The 15,414-nt window shown below is 48.3% G+C and overlaps 1 protein-coding gene across 1 annotated transcript in view; it reads left to right on the top strand.

The window, feature by feature from the left end:
- Positions 1-15,414, top strand: part of LOC145358323 (apical endosomal glycoprotein-like) — a 79,998-nt gene that overhangs the window by 13,378 nt on the left and 51,206 nt on the right. Inside the window, exon 3 of the mRNA XM_080212239.1 lies at positions 9,802-9,939. Coding sequence (XP_080068365.1) covers positions 9,802-9,939 — 138 coding nt within the window. The remainder of the gene's footprint in view (positions 1-9,801; positions 9,940-15,414) is intronic.

The following is a 15,414-nucleotide window of genomic DNA, read 5'->3' as shown; positions in this document are numbered from 1 at the left end:
AGTCCTCTGTCAGATCACCCCTCAGTCTCCTACCCTCCAGAGAAAAAGTCCCAGTCTATCCAGCCTCCTTATAACTCAATCCATCAAGTCCCGGTAGCACCCTAGTAAATCTTTTCTGCACTCTTTCCAGTTTAATAATATCCTTTCTATAATAGGGTGACCAGAATTGCACACAGTATTCCAAGTGTGGCCTTACCAACGTCTTGTACAACGTCAACAAGACATTCCAACTCCTGTATTCAATGTTCTGACCGATGAAACCAAGCATGCCGAATGCCTTCTTCACCACTTTGTCCACCTGTGACTCCACCTTCAAGGAGCTATGAACATATACCCTTACATCTCTTTGTTCTGTAACTCTCAAGAACATAAAAAGGAGGAGTAGGCCATCTAGCCCTTCAAGCCTGCCCCGCCATTCAATAAGATCATGGCTGATCTGAAGTGGATCAGTTCCACTTTCCCACTTTCTCCCCATAACCCTTAATTCCCTTGTCTGTCAAAAACCTATCTACCCGTAACTTAAATATATTTAGTGAGGTAGCCTCCATCGCTTCAATGGGCAGAGACCTCCAGAGTTTCACCACCCTTTGAGTGAAGAAGTTCCTCCTCAACTCCGTTCTGAACTGCCCCCCTCCTTATTTTGAGGCTGTGCCCTCTAGTTCTGCTTTCCTTTATACACGGAAAGAATCTCTCTACCTCTACCCTACCTAGCCCCTTCGTTATCTTGTAAGTCTGTATAAGATTCCCCCTCAGCCTTCTAAACTCCAACGAGTACAAGCCCAGTGTATTTAATCTCTCCTCATAAGCTAACCCCCTCATCTCTGGTATCAGCCTGGTGAACCTTCTCTGTACTCCCTCCAAGGCCAATATATCCTTATGCAAATAAGGGGACCAAAACTGCGCACATTACTCCAGTTGCGGCCTCACCAGTACCCTGTACAGTTGCAGCAAGACCTCCCTGCTTTTATATTCTAACTCCCTCGCTATAAAGGCCAACGTTCCATTTGCCTTCTTGATCACCTGCTGCACTTGCAGACTGGGTTTTTGCGATTCGTGCACAAGGACCCCCAGGTCCCTCTGCACCGTAGCATGCTGCAGCTTTTTGCCTTTTAAATAATAATCCCTCCTACTTTATTTCTACCAAAGTGGATAACCTCATACTTGCTAACATTATACTCCATCTGCCAGGTCCTCGCCCACTCACTCAGCCTATCCAGATCTCTCTCCAGACTTTCCGCATCCTCCACGCAATTCGCTTTTCCACTCATCTTCGTGTCATCAGCAAATTTCGTTACCCTACACTTAGTCCTCTCCTCCAGATCGTCTGTGTAAATGGTAAACAGTTGAGGCCCCAGCACCGATCCCTGCGGCACTCCACTAGTCACCAACCGCCAACCAGAAAAGCATCCATTGATTCCAACTCTCTGCTTCCTGTTAGGTAACCAATCCTCAATCCACGCTAACACTTTACCCCCAACTCCGTGTACCCTAACCTTCTGCGGCAACCTTTTGTGAGGCACCTTATCGAACGCCTTCTGGAAATCTAAAAACACCACATCCACCGGTTTCCCTCTGTCTACCGCACTAGTCTTCATAAAAATCCATCTTCATAAAAATCCAGTAAATTCGTTAAACACAACTTCCCCTTCACGAATCCATGCTGCGTCTGTTTGATCAAACCGTTCTTTTCTAGGTGTCCTGCTATTTCTTCTTTGATGATGGATTCTAGCATTTTTCCAACTACGGACGTTAAGCTAACCGGCAATACCCTCTCTCCAACACCCTACCGTTAACTGAGTAAGTCCTGCCCTGGTTCAATCTACCAAAATGCATTACCTCACATCTGTTTAAATTAAACGCCATTTGCCATTCGTCAGCCCACTGGCCCAATTGATCAAGATTCCATTGCAATTGGAGAGAACTTTCTTCACTGTCCACTATGCCACCAATCTTAGAAATTCATCCTAAAAGACAACAAAAACTTAGAAACTCATTGGAATTCAGAAAAATGAGAGGAGATCTTATAGAAACACAAGATTATGAAGGGAATAGATAAGGTAGAAGCAGGGAGGTTGTTTCTACTGGCAGGTAAAACTAGATGTGAAGATGCCGGCATTGGACTGGGGTAAACACAGTAAGAACTCTCACAACACCAGGTTAAAGTCCAACAGGTTTATTTGGTAACAAAAGCCACAACCTGGTGTTGTGAGACTTCTTAAGATGAAACTAGAACCAGAAAGCATAGCCTCAAAATAAGGGGGACTGATATGGGCCAAATGCTGTAAATGGGATTAGGTGGGAGTTCAGATGTTTTGAACATGTTGGTGTAGACTCAATGGGCTGAAGGGCCTCTTCTGCACAGTATGAATCTATGTTCCCATGGGCTGAAGGGCCTCTTCTGCACAGTATGAATCTATGTTCCCATGCGCTTTGTGTCAACCTTTAGGACTGATTTGAGGAGGAACGTCTTTGCACAAAGGGTTGTGAGTCTGTGGAATTCCCTGCCCAGTGAAGCAGTTGAGGCTCCCTCATTGAATGTTTATAAGGCAAGGATAGATACATTTTTGAACAGTAAAGGAATTAAGGGTTATGGTGAGCGGGCAGGTAAGTGGAACTGAGTCCACAAAAGGATCAGCTATGATCTTACTGAATGGCGGAGCAGGCTCGAGGGGCCTGATGGCCAACTCCTGCTGCCAGTTCTTATGTTCTTATTCTGTTCCACCCCCTGGCCGTTGTAAGATCATTCTAGATCATAGGACTATATTTGTGCCATTGCTAAGGTGACCTATCTCTATCTCTGTAGCATCAGCTGACTCTGCTGCTTCCTTGTGTTACCTGCTGCTGAAACCTTCATACCCTTGTTACTTCAGACATGATTGATTCTATGATACAGAAGGTTGAATATAGATTCATACTGTGCAGAAGAGGCCCTTCAGCCCATCGAGTCTACACCGACACGGTCGAAACATCTGGACTCCCATCTAACCCCATTTACAGCATTTGATCCGCAGCCCTGAGTATTATGATGTGCCAAGTGCTCATTCAGGTACTTTTTAAAGGATGTGAGGTGACCCGCCTCTACCACTCTCCCAGGCAGCACACTCCAGACTGTCACCACACCTGGGGTAAAAATGTTTTCCTCACATTCCTCCCTAAAGCCCCTGCTCCTCACCCTGAACCAATGTTTCCTTGTGACTGACCCTTCAGTTAAGGGGAACAGCTGCTCCTTACCCACTCTGTCTGTGCCCCTCAGTCTTGGACGCCTCGATCAGGTCGCCTCTCAGTCTTCTCTGCTCCAATGAAAACAAGCCAAGCCTACCCAAGCTCTCTTCGCAGCTTAAAGCTTCCATCCGCGGCACCATCCTGGTGAATCTCTTCTGCACCCCCTCCAGTGCAATCATACCATTCCTGTAATGTGGCGATCAGAATTGCACACAGTATTCTAGCCGTGGCCTCCCCAAAATTCACTTCGCACAAAGTGTGTCATCTCAAACTCATCCAAAACTCTGCTGTCCGTGTGTGAACTCACTCCTGCTCAGCCTCAAGCTCTTCATTTCTCTGATGCTTATCTCCCCTGCGTCACCCATTTCCCCCACCCCTCACCCCCTTCACCCCATCACCAGCAAATTTCTTGACCCGAGACTGGAAACCTGTTCCCCTGGATTTCGGCTCCCATCTACTCCATCTAGATCCTGCTTAAAGATCTGGGCTGATGCTGATTGACTGAATCACAAGGGCAGAGACCCAGCAAGTGGGCTGGCATGAAGATTCTGCAAACAACAACCCATATAGTCACACAGAGAAAAGGGAGGAAATAAAATTGCTCCAAATTGTGAAATATTTTGCTTTGTCATAACGCAGTTTGTAAGATGTACAAACATATGAACGTATATAACAAACATATGGATTAGGAGCAGGAGTAGGCCACTCAGCCCCTGAAACCCACCCACTGAGTTGTGACCACTCCCTCCCGGTATGAAAATCACAAGGCCAAACATTTACTTAATCAGACTATTTACTGCCCAGCCCAACAGCGATGTTAGTTCCTGGTAGTGATGGAGGTCATGACATGGAGATGCCGGCGTTGGACTGGGGTAAAAACACAGTAAGAAGTCTCAAAACATTAAGTATTAAGTTCAATACATCCAAGAAACTGCTTGACATCCTATATTCAGTTTAGAACATAGAAAAACTACAGCACTAACAGGCCCTTTGGCCTACAAGTTGCGCCAATCATATCTCTACCTACGAGGCTTATATAACCCTCAATCCTGTGAAGTCCCATGTACTCATCCCGAAGTCTCTTATAAGACTGTATCGAATTTGCCACCACCACCACCGCCGGCAGCCAACTCCACTCACCCACCACCCTCTGAGTGAAAAACTTACCCCTAACATCTCCTCTGTACTTGCTTCCCTGCATCTTAAATCTGTGTCCTCTCGTAGTGACCATTTCAGCCCTGGGAAATAGCCTCCGAGAATCCACCCTATCTATACCTCTCAACATCTTATACACCTCTATCAGGTCACCTCCCATCCTTCGTCTCTCAACCTATCCTCATAAGGCATACCCCCCAATCCAGGCAACATCCTTGTAAATCTCCTCTGCACCCTTTCAATGGCTTCCACATCCTTTCTGTAATGAGGCGACCAGAACTGCGCACAGTACTCCAAGTGGGATCTGACCAGTGTCTTATACAGCTGCAGCATTATCTCCCGACTCCTAAACTCAATTCCTCGATTGATGAAGGCCAGTACGCCATATGCCTTCTTAACCACATCCGCTACCTGCAAAACCAATTTGAGAGTCCTATGGACCTGGGCCCCAAGATCCTTCTGATCTTCCACACTGCTAAGAGTCTTACCCTTAATATTATATTCTGCCATCCCATTGGACCTGCCAAAATGGACCACTACACATTTATTTGCGTTGAAGTCCATCTGCCACTTCTCCGCCCAGTCTTGTATCCTATCTATGTCACACTGCAACTTCTGACATCCCTCCAGACTATCCACAACACCACCAACCTTCGTGTCATCAGCAAACTTACCAACCCATCCCTCCACTTCCTCATCCAGGTCATTTATAAAAATCACGAAGAGTAAATGTCCCAGAACAGATCCCTGGGGCACTCCAGTGGTGACCAACCAACCTCCATGCAGAAAAAGACGCATCGACAACCTCTCTGCCTTCTGTGGACAAGCCAGTTCTGGATCCACAAAGCAACGTCCCCTTGGATCCCATGCTCCCTCACTTTCTCAATAAGTCTTGCATGGAGGACTTTATTGAATGCCTTGCTGAAGTCCACATAAACCACGTCCACCGCTCGTCCTTCGTCAATGTGCTTAGTCACATTTTCAAAAAACTCAACCAGGCTCGTAAGGCACGATCTGCCTTTGACAAAGCTGTGCTGACTACTTTTGATCATACTATACTTCTCTACATGTTCATAAATCCTGTCTCTCAGGACCTTTTCCATCAACTTACCAACCACTGATGTTAGACTCACCAGTCAATAATTTCCTAGGCTATCTCTATTCCCTTTCTTGAATATAGGAACCACATCCACAATCCTCCAATTCTCTGGAACCTCTCCCGTCTCTATCGATGACGCAAAGATCATCACCAGAGGCTTTGCAATCTCTTCCCTCGCTGCCCACAGTAACCTGGGGTACATCCCATCCGGTCCCGGCGACTTATCTATCTTGATGCTATTCAGTCAGTTTAGTCAATGATGTGATACCTCTGTCAAATCCAGAGGGCGGGATGCTGCTGGCAGGTTCAGTGGAGAACACAATGCCGGAGGGGAAGAGAATTCAGCAGGAAACCCAAAAATCAGTTACATCTGCTTAAAGTCCCAGCCAGATCTTCCGCTGGTGTCTGCTACAGCAGATCAGGAATCCCAACAGAGGCCAGCGTGAAACTGATTTGCATCCCGGTAATGAATGATGCAGATGAAGTGCGAAATAGAATCCTCCCCATGTGCCCGATTCTCCAGAATGCCACCAGACCAGAGTACCTCTGGAACAACATGACATGCAGAGAGTGGGTCTCATCCGAATGGGCCTGCGTCTGGAGTTCAGGACAGAGGCCACCAACACCTTGGGTCCAGGAATATCACAGCAGTCAGTGGGGGAAGCATCTACAGATTTTCCAGATTCAGTGTCATTAGGGAGGACAGTTCTCCAGCCTCAGGTATTCCCAGAATCATAGAAAAACTACAGCACAAACAGGCCCTTCAGCCCACATGTTGTGCCGATCATATCTATTCCTCCTAGGCTTACCTATAACCCTCAATCCTATTAAATCCCATGTACTCATCCAGAAGTCTCTTTAAAGACCCGAACGAATTTGCTTCTACCATCACTGATGGCAGCTAATTCCACTCACTCACCTCCCTCTGAGTGAAAACCTTACCCCTAACATCTCCTCTGTACCTACTCCCCAGCACCTTAAACCTGTGTCCTCTCGTAGCGACCATTTCAGCCCTGGGAAATAGCCTCTGAGAATCCACCTGATCAATACCTCTCAACTTCTTATAAACCTTTATCAGGTCACCTCTCATCCTTCATCTCTCTACAGAGAAAGACCAAGCTCCCTCAACCTATCCTCATAAGGCATGCCACCTAATCCAGGCAACATCCTTGTAAATCTCCTCTGCACCCTCAATGGCTTCCACATCCTTCCTGTAATGAGGCGACCAGAACTGAGCACAGTACTCCAAGTGGGGATCCATCATCTTCCTCAGGAGATCACCCTTCTTTCTTCATCAGTGGGTCAGTGATGTTGGGCGTCTTTTCGATATGGTACCCAGATATGACAACAGACTGCACACCATCAAGTCCGCCTCACCATGGATCATAGCACAAAACACCCAGTTACATCATTAATGAGGTTGGGGCAGGTTTCCTGCCAGCCTCTGCAGCGGGAATCCCTGCATGTCCCTACCCCCAACACAGGACTTAGTCCCAGGCTGGAGAATTCCACCCAGAGATTGGGAGCTTTTGCTGAGCTTTGCTATGATGGCAGACGTAATTGAATGGACAGAGAGATACGTGGCTACATAGCTGATGAAATTTAATGATGAGATACACTTTGATAGGAAATGTGAGGGGAGGCAGTGAAAATGTTCGATTGTTAAAGGGGGTGCAGGAAGAGGAGATGTGTGTAAGGTGGCAGGACATAGCTGAGAAGAAAGCGGATATAGACTCTCGGCTTCATGAGTTGAGGAATAGAATAGAAAGGAAGGAATTTTATAACTGGTAGCTGGAGTATTGTGTTCAATTCTGGATACCACACTTCAGGAGAGTTGTGTAGGTCTTGGAGAGTGTGCACAGGAGATTTACTGGAATGGGACTGGGATACAAACAAGGAGCAGGAGTGGAACATTCAGCCCCTCGAGCCTGCTCTGCCATTGAATAAGATCACGGCTTATCTGATTATGTATTTCATTCTGCATCCCACCCACCCCAGATCACCCATCGCCCCCTCGCTTACTAAGGATCTGTCCACCTCTGCCATAAAAATATTCACAGCCTCTGCTTCCAACACCTTTTCAGGAAGACAGTTCCAAAGATTCTCAAACATCTGAGGAAGAAAATCTGGCCCCATCCCTGTTTGAAATGATGACCCCTTGTCTGCATGAAGAAATGCAGCCATATGGAGAGAATGGAGAAGTTGGGATTGCTGTCCTTCCAGCAACACATTCACAGGAGACTTAACCAAGATGTTTAAAAAGGTTTTTATAAGAGTAAATACGGTGGCAGGAGAGTCAACCATAGAATCATAGAACCCTACAGTGCAGAAAGAGGCTCTTCAGCCCATCGAGTCTGCACCGAACACAATCCCAGCCTGGCCCTACCCCCAATTCCCTACATATTCTACTGGCTAATCCCTCTAACCTAAGCAACCTAGTTGGGCAGCACAGTAATTAGCACTGCTGCCTCACTGTGCCAGGCACCCTGCCTTGGATCACTGTGTGGAGTCTGCACGTTCTCCCTGTGTCTGGGGGGGTTTCCTCCCACAGCCCAAAAGACGTGCTGGTTTGGTGACTAGGGGATTTTCACAGTAACTTCATTGAAGTGTGAATGTAAGCATTACTTGTGACACTAATTGAATAAACTTTAAATGTCAGTAAGAGAGCACAGGGATTTAAGCTGATTGGTAAAGCACCCATTGAGTTGAAGAGGAATTTCTTTTTTACAGCGAGTTGTGATCTGGGATGCACGGACGGAGAGGTCACCGGGAGCAGATTCAACAGAACTGGGGAGGTGCTGAAGGGAGAGTCTTTGCAGGGTTATGAGGAAAGAGCAGCTCTTTCAAAGAGCAAACCACAGACTGAGTGGCCTCTTTCTAAGCTGTAGGATTCTGTATATAGATGACAAGCTATGAACGGTTGTAACTGGGAGAGGCCTAATTTATCTCTATGTTTTGTTTCAGTGCCTCTTTGAAGGGATTGGAGTAGTTTATATGGAGCAACTGGAGGGACTGAGCTAGATTTAGTCTCTGTGTTAATGTCTCAGTGTGGTCAGTGAGTGACAGAGATCCAAGGACCAGCTGGATTTGATCAGGAGGACGTTTCATTGGTTACAGCAAGTTTGTATGAGTTTAGTATTAGCTATGAAAACAGGAGCACTATAAAACAGGGCACGCTTACAGAACACTCTCTGGCAAACCGAAAAGCTCGTCCAAGCCTGCACATGCTCAGAATCAGACCCCCGTAAAACAATTACATTGGAAAAAAGGCTTGTAAAAACACTCTACACTTTGTACAGTGAGAATGTTGGAATTCCGAACAATTGTGAGTTTCCTGTTTGTACAGATCTGCTCAAGATTTATCTGTTGGTTTCTCATAGAATCCCTACAGTGCAGAAGGAGGCCGTGTCGGCCCATCAAGCCTGCACCGAACAACAATTCCTCCCAGGCCTTATCCCTGTAATCCTACATATTTACTCCGCTAATCCCTCTAACCTACACATCCCAGGACACTATGGCTCAATTTAGCATGGCCAATGGTCTTTGGACGGTGGGAGGAAATCAGAGTATCCAGAGGAAACCCACGCAGACAGTGACCCAAACCCTGGTCTCCGAACCTGTAAGGCAGCAATGCTAAGAGGAGGTTTATAATCAACTCCCCCCCTCCCCCAGCAAACTGAAATACTGTGACTATTCACCTTCCTGAAGGCAGTACGGTGGCACAGGGGTTAACACTGCCATCTCACAGTGCCAGGGACCCAGCCTCAATTCTCGGCTTGTGTGGAGTTTGAACATGCTCCCTGTGTCTGCGTGAGTTTCCTCCAGTGCTCCGGTCTCCTCCCGCAGTCCGAAAGACGAACTGGTTAGGGTACATTTGCCATGCTAAATTCTCCCTCGGTGTAACCCGAACAGGCACCAGACTGTGGCGACTAGGGGATTTTCACAGTAACTTCATTGCAGTGTTAATGTAAACCTTCTTGTGACCAAAAAACTGGCATATTTCAGAGGACATTGACAAGGGTTCTCCTTCGAACCTTCACTCTTGGGAATAAGCTCTGTAGGAGGCAGGGGGAGGGGGTAAAAATGAGGGACTTTCTTATGGGATGGTCAGGGTTGCTGTGATGTTTGGTTTTGCCCTCCAGATTTTTCTGCGTCCAGGGGAGAATTATTTAATATCACCAGCACAAGGCTTGGTACTTATCTCTCACTCAGCCTGGGCTTTCTGGAAGTGTAATGCTGATATTATATAATACTGTGTGCAACATTTCTGAAATAGCAAAGCATATTCTCAAAAAACCTGTCCTAACTGGTTTGTTTGCTTACAGCCATTTCCTGTAATTTTGAGACGGTTTGTTCTGAATGGAAACAGGACAATGCTAACCTGAAGTGGAAGCAAGCTTCTGGCCATGAGCCACCCCTACTACATAATGGTGCAAACTATGATCACACCCTTAACGGCAAAGGTAATCGAGACGGTTCACAAGGTTAAACCACATAACGCACATAGTTAAAGTAAACAAGTGAGGATTATGGTCCCATGCCAGGGGACTGTACCTTCCTCACTGGGTGGGAAGGGAGGTTGGTTACCAGGGAAGGTTGTTGATGAATGCCCTCGCACATACTGGACAGACTTGTGTAGACACTGTAGTTGTTGCGCTGGTGGCTCTGGACTTGCGCAGCTCGTGCTTAAGTTGTGCTTCAGCAATACACCTTGCTTCGTAAGCTTGACAGCCTTTGTGGATGAGGCAGCACCAGGTAGGGCAGTTTTGTGCCAGCATTTCCCAGGTGGTCGTGTCAATGTCAAGTGACTTCAGGGAAGCTTTGAGTGTGTCTTTGAATCGTTTCTTCTGCCCTCCATGCGAGCGTCTTCCAGCAGAGAGTTCCCCAAAAAGGAGCTGCTTGGGTATGTGCTCGTCTGACATACGGATGACATGACCTGCCCCCCGGGTCTGTGCCCTCATCAGCAGTGTGTGGACTGATGGTAGACTTGCTCTAGAGAGAACTTCAGTGTCTGGTACTTTGTCTTGCCATCGGATGTGTAATATTCTGTGAAGACAAGTCATGTGGAAATGATTGAGCTGTCCGCATGCCTTCGATACACAGTCCACATTTCACAGGCATACAGGAGGGTAGTGAGTACCACGGCGCTGTAGACCTTCAGTTTTGTTGCTGGGCTGATTCCTCGATGTTCCCATACAGTGGAGTACAGTCTACCAAAAGCAGAACTTGCCTTTGCTATTCTGCAGTTAACTTCAGTATCAATAGTCACTGCTTGGGAGAGGGTGCTGCTAAGATAAGTGAACTGGTCCACTGCCTGTAGTTTCTGCCCTTTGATTGTGATTATGGGTTGTGTGTATGGTGCATGAGGAGCAGGCTGGTGCATGACTTCGGTCTTTTTATTGTTGATGAGTCCAAAGTTGTCACAAGCCATGGAAAATTTGTCCATACTGACTTGCATCTCTGGCTCTGAGCCAGCACACAGAGCGCAGTCATTGGCAAAGAGGAAATCTCTCAGAACAGTCTCCTTCACTTTGGTAATAGTTTGAAGTCTCCTCAGGTTGAAGAGCTTCCCGTCCACTCTGTACTCAAGGCTGATTCCAGCAACACTGTCCTGGAAGGCATCATTCAGCATGGCAGTAAACATCATGCTGAACAGTGTGGGTGTGAGCACTCAGCCCTGTTTGATGCCGTTGGTGACTGAGAATGCCTCAGAGGATTCTCCACCATCCAGTACTCTGGACATCATGGAACTGGCGTACCATCTGAATGAATTTGGGGGGGGAGCAGTCGAACTTTGACATGATCCTCCACAGGCCTTGTCAGCTGACAGTATCGAAGGCTTTCGCAAGGTCAACAAAGGTTGTGTAGAGCTCACGATTCTGCTCCTGACACTTCTCCTGAAGTTGGCACACAGCAAAAATCATGTCCATAGTCCCACGACCTTTGTGGAAGCCACACTGTGACTCTGGAAACAGGCCCAGCTCCAGATGAGTGACCAGATGATTTAGCAGGACTCTTGCGAGGGTTTTTCCTGTGATGGAGAGCAGCAAGATTCCTCGGTGGTTGTCGCATACTTGCCGATTGCCCTTCCTCTTGTAGAGGTGTACGATAGAAGCATCTTTAAGTTCCTGAGGAATGGATCCTTGTTTCCAAAAGGACAGGAACGACTTGGTGAGCTTCTCGATAAGTACAGGACCAGCAGCTTTGTAGATCTCTGTGGGTATGGCATCTGCCCCTGGGGCTTTGCCACTGGATTGCTGGCTGACAGCTTTCGTGGCTTCTGCTACTACCGGTGGATCATCCATGGTGCTGTTGATATCAACCTGAGGAATCCTGTCTATTGCCTCATTGTTAACAAATGACGGTCAGTTGAGGACGGCTTCCAAGTGTTCAGCCCATCTCTGCAGGATCTGAGCCCTCTCTGTAACGAGAGTTGTACCATCTGTACTCAGGAGGGGGGAGCTCCTGAGAGATTGAGGTCCGTAGAGAGTGTTGAGGGCTTCATAGAACCGTTTCAAGTCGTTTCTGTCAGCGTATCCCTGTATTTCATCTGCCTTGGCGCTCAGCCAGGCATCCTGCATCTTACACAGTTTATTCTGGACTGTCCTGCGAAGATGGGTCATTCTGACAGGCCTGATGAAGATGGTGCTTTTCAACAAGTAGAGCCTGTATCTCCTCATCATTCTCATCAAACCAATCATGCTGCTTGCGGGTGGAGGGCCCGAGTGTCTTCAGTGCAGATGTATGGATAGCATCCCTGAAGCGTTCCCAGTCATCCTCAGCGCTGCCTGCGAGGTGTAGGTCAGCAAGCTTGATTTCTAAGTCTTCAGCCAGTGCTGGAGCAATGCTGGGGTTCTTTAGCTCGGCCGCATTGATTCTTTTCATAACTTTGCTTCCTTGTGGTCGCCTCTTGGGTCTGATGTGGAGCCTCATTTTGGAGACAATGAGCCTGTGATCTGTCCCGCAGTCAGCACCACACATGGCCTTGGTCACTGATATCCTGCCTGTCTTTCCTCCTGACACTGATATAGTCGATAAGATGCCAATGCTTAGAGTGGGGATGCATCCAGGAGGTCTTGTTACGGGTAGGCAGACGGAAGGTTGTGTTGGCGATGAGGAGGCCGTGTGCTGCACAGGTCTTCAGTAAGAGTAGGCCGTTACTGTTAGACTTGCCCACTCCATACCTCCCAATGACTCCCTGCCACATTTCAGACTCACACCCTACTCTTGCATTGAAATCGCTAAGCAAGATCAGCTTGTCGGTGCTGCTCACTGCTGATAGGAGGGTGTCTAGTTCTTCATAGAACTTGTCTCTTATCTCGTCTCGGTTGTTCATTGTGGGGGCATAGGCGCTGGTCAGGGTGGCTTGACTTCTGTAGCGGAAGCTGTAATGTATAAGCCGGTCGTTCACACCCTTGGGCAGACTATCAAGTTTCTGAACAAGGTGACTCCTGACGGTGAATCCAACTCCAGCATCACGATGCTTATCGCTGCTGCTCCAGAAAAAAGTGTATCCACCTCCAGTTTCACTCAACTGACCTACGTCAGCAAGACGAGTTTCACTCAGGGCAGCAATGTCAATGTTGTATCTTGCAAGCTCTCTGGCAACTAAGGCTGTTCTTCTCTCTGGTCTGTCTGCTGTAGGGTTGTCCAAAAGCGTGTGCACGTTCCAAGTGCCAATGGTGAGCGATGTCACCTTGTGTTTTATTTTGTTTATTCGACTGCAAGATGGGATCCCCGCCAGCCGTGGTAAACTGGCCAGGGTGTAGTGAAGCAGGCAATGTTTAGGGCACCTTTTCTAGCCCCTTCCTCATTCTATGGAGGTGAGCAGTGTGTTCCTGAAGAGGACTGCTCAGTCGCCCAGGTAGACACCGAGTTTCACTGCTGCTTCAGTCAGTGGAAAACGACCATTAGACCCGAGCTGCCTGTGTGCAGGTCCGTGACTACAGCTCCCAGTGTATCCACACCTACTGCTTCATCACTCGCCCATCACCACAGGACTTCAAGGGTTTAACAGGACGCTGATGATGATGATGGTGGTGTCGAGACCAGCGCTTGATTTGGATTAAAGTGAGGGAGAGTTGTGCAGCGTCAGCCTCACTCTCTCTTCCCAATTCCCATCCAGATCCAGTGGCAAGACGAGAGTTAAGCCGGCTGGAGATGGGACTAGGTGCAGTGGATGACCAGGACGTCTTCTGTGTCTTGTCCTGCTCTTCACGTTCCATGACACTTACAGAAACCGCCTTCTTGATCGTTGGACCTTCCATTGGTCTTGTCCGCTCAATCTGCCAGACTCTGTCCCCACATGCTGGGATAGACATCTCCCTATCTCACCGAGGGTTGAGACCCGTCAGTTACCCTCACCTGGTTCAGCCGGCTTGTTGGGGCCGTTGCCCGAGGTGTGGCCGCTGTCGCGTGTAAATAGCTACAGGGAGCCACAGGTGAGAGCTGAGTGCCAGGTGGGGACAAAGGATGGATAAACTGCCCTGAAAGGACGTGACATGTTCCCCCACCAAAGGTTATACCCCTCCCTGACACCCCACACACTCCTTATTAAACGCCATACTAAAACCCATATATATGACATCAACTGCTCTACCTTTGTCTACGCAATTAGTTAACTCCTCGAAGAATTCAATCAAAGAAGAGGCTCAGGTCTCCAGTGCATTGTGTGAGAGAGGCTCAGGTTCCCAGTGCACCGTATGAGAGAGGCTCAGGTTCCCAGTGCACTGTGTGAGAGAGGCTCAGGTTTTCAGTGCACTGTATGAGAGAGGCTCAGGTCTCCAGTGCACTGTATGAGAGAGGCTCAGGTTTCCAGTGCACTGTATGAGAGAGGCTCAGGTTCCCAGTGCACCGTATGAGAGAGGCTCAGGTTCCCAGTGCACTGTATGAGAGAGGCTCAGGTTCCCAGTGCACTGTGTGAGAGAGGCTCAGGTTCCCAGTGCACTGTATGAGAGAGGCTCAGGTTCCCAGTGCACTGTGTGAGAGAGGCTCAGGTTTCCAGTGCACTGTATGAGAGAGGCTCAGGTTCCCAGTGCACTGTATGAGAGAGGCTCAGGTTCCCAGTGCACCGTATGAGAGAGGCTCAGGTTCCCAGTGCACCGTATGAGAGAGGCTCAGGTTCCCAGTGCACTGTATGAGAGAGGCTCAGGTTCCCAGTGCACTGTGTGAGAGAGGCTCAGGTTCCCAGTGCACTGTATGAGAGAGGCTCAGGTTCCCAGTGCACTGTATGAGAGAGGCTCAGGTTCCCCGTGCACTGTATGAGAGAGGCTCAGGTTCCCAGTGCACTGTATGAGAGAGGCTCAGGTTCCCAGTGCACTGTGTGAGAGAGGCTCAGGTTCCCAGTGCACTGTGTGAGAGAGGCTCAGGTTTCCAGTGCACTGTGTGAGAGAGGCTCAGGTTTTCAGTGCACTGTATGAGAGAGGCTCAGGTTCCCAGTGCACTGTATGAGAGAGGCTCAGGTTTTCAGTGCACTGTATGAGAGAGGCTCAGGTTCCCAGTGCACTGTATGAGAGAGGCTCAGGTTTTCAGTGCACTGTATGAGAGAGGCTCAGGTTCCCAGTGCACTGTGTGAGAGAGGCTCAGGTTCCCAGTGCACTGTGTGAGAGAGGCTCAGGTTCCCAGTGCACTGTATGAGAGAGGCTCAGGTTTTCAGTGCACTGTATGAGAGAGGCTCAGGTTCCCAGTGCACTGTATGAGAGAGGCTCAGGTTCCCAGTGCACTGTGTGAGAGAGGCTCAGGTTTTCAGTGCACTGTATGAGAGAGGCTCAGGTTCCCAGTGCACTGTGTGAGAGAGGCTCAGGTTCCCAGTGCACTGTATGAGAGAGGCTCAGGTTCCCAGTGCACTGTGTGAGAGAGGCTCAGGTTTTCAGTGCACTGTATGAGAGAGGCTCAGGTTCCCAGTGCACTGTATGAGAGAGGCTCAGGTTCCCAGTGCA

The sequence above is a fragment of the Carcharhinus amblyrhynchos genome, chromosome 25, assembly GCF_965287045.1.
Source record: "Carcharhinus amblyrhynchos chromosome 25, sCarAmb.v2.hapA, whole genome shotgun sequence".
Taxonomy (NCBI): Eukaryota; Metazoa; Chordata; class Chondrichthyes; order Carcharhiniformes; family Carcharhinidae; genus Carcharhinus; species Carcharhinus amblyrhynchos.
Note: the sequence above shows the minus strand (reverse complement) of the source record. Positions and strands in the feature narration are given on the sequence as shown.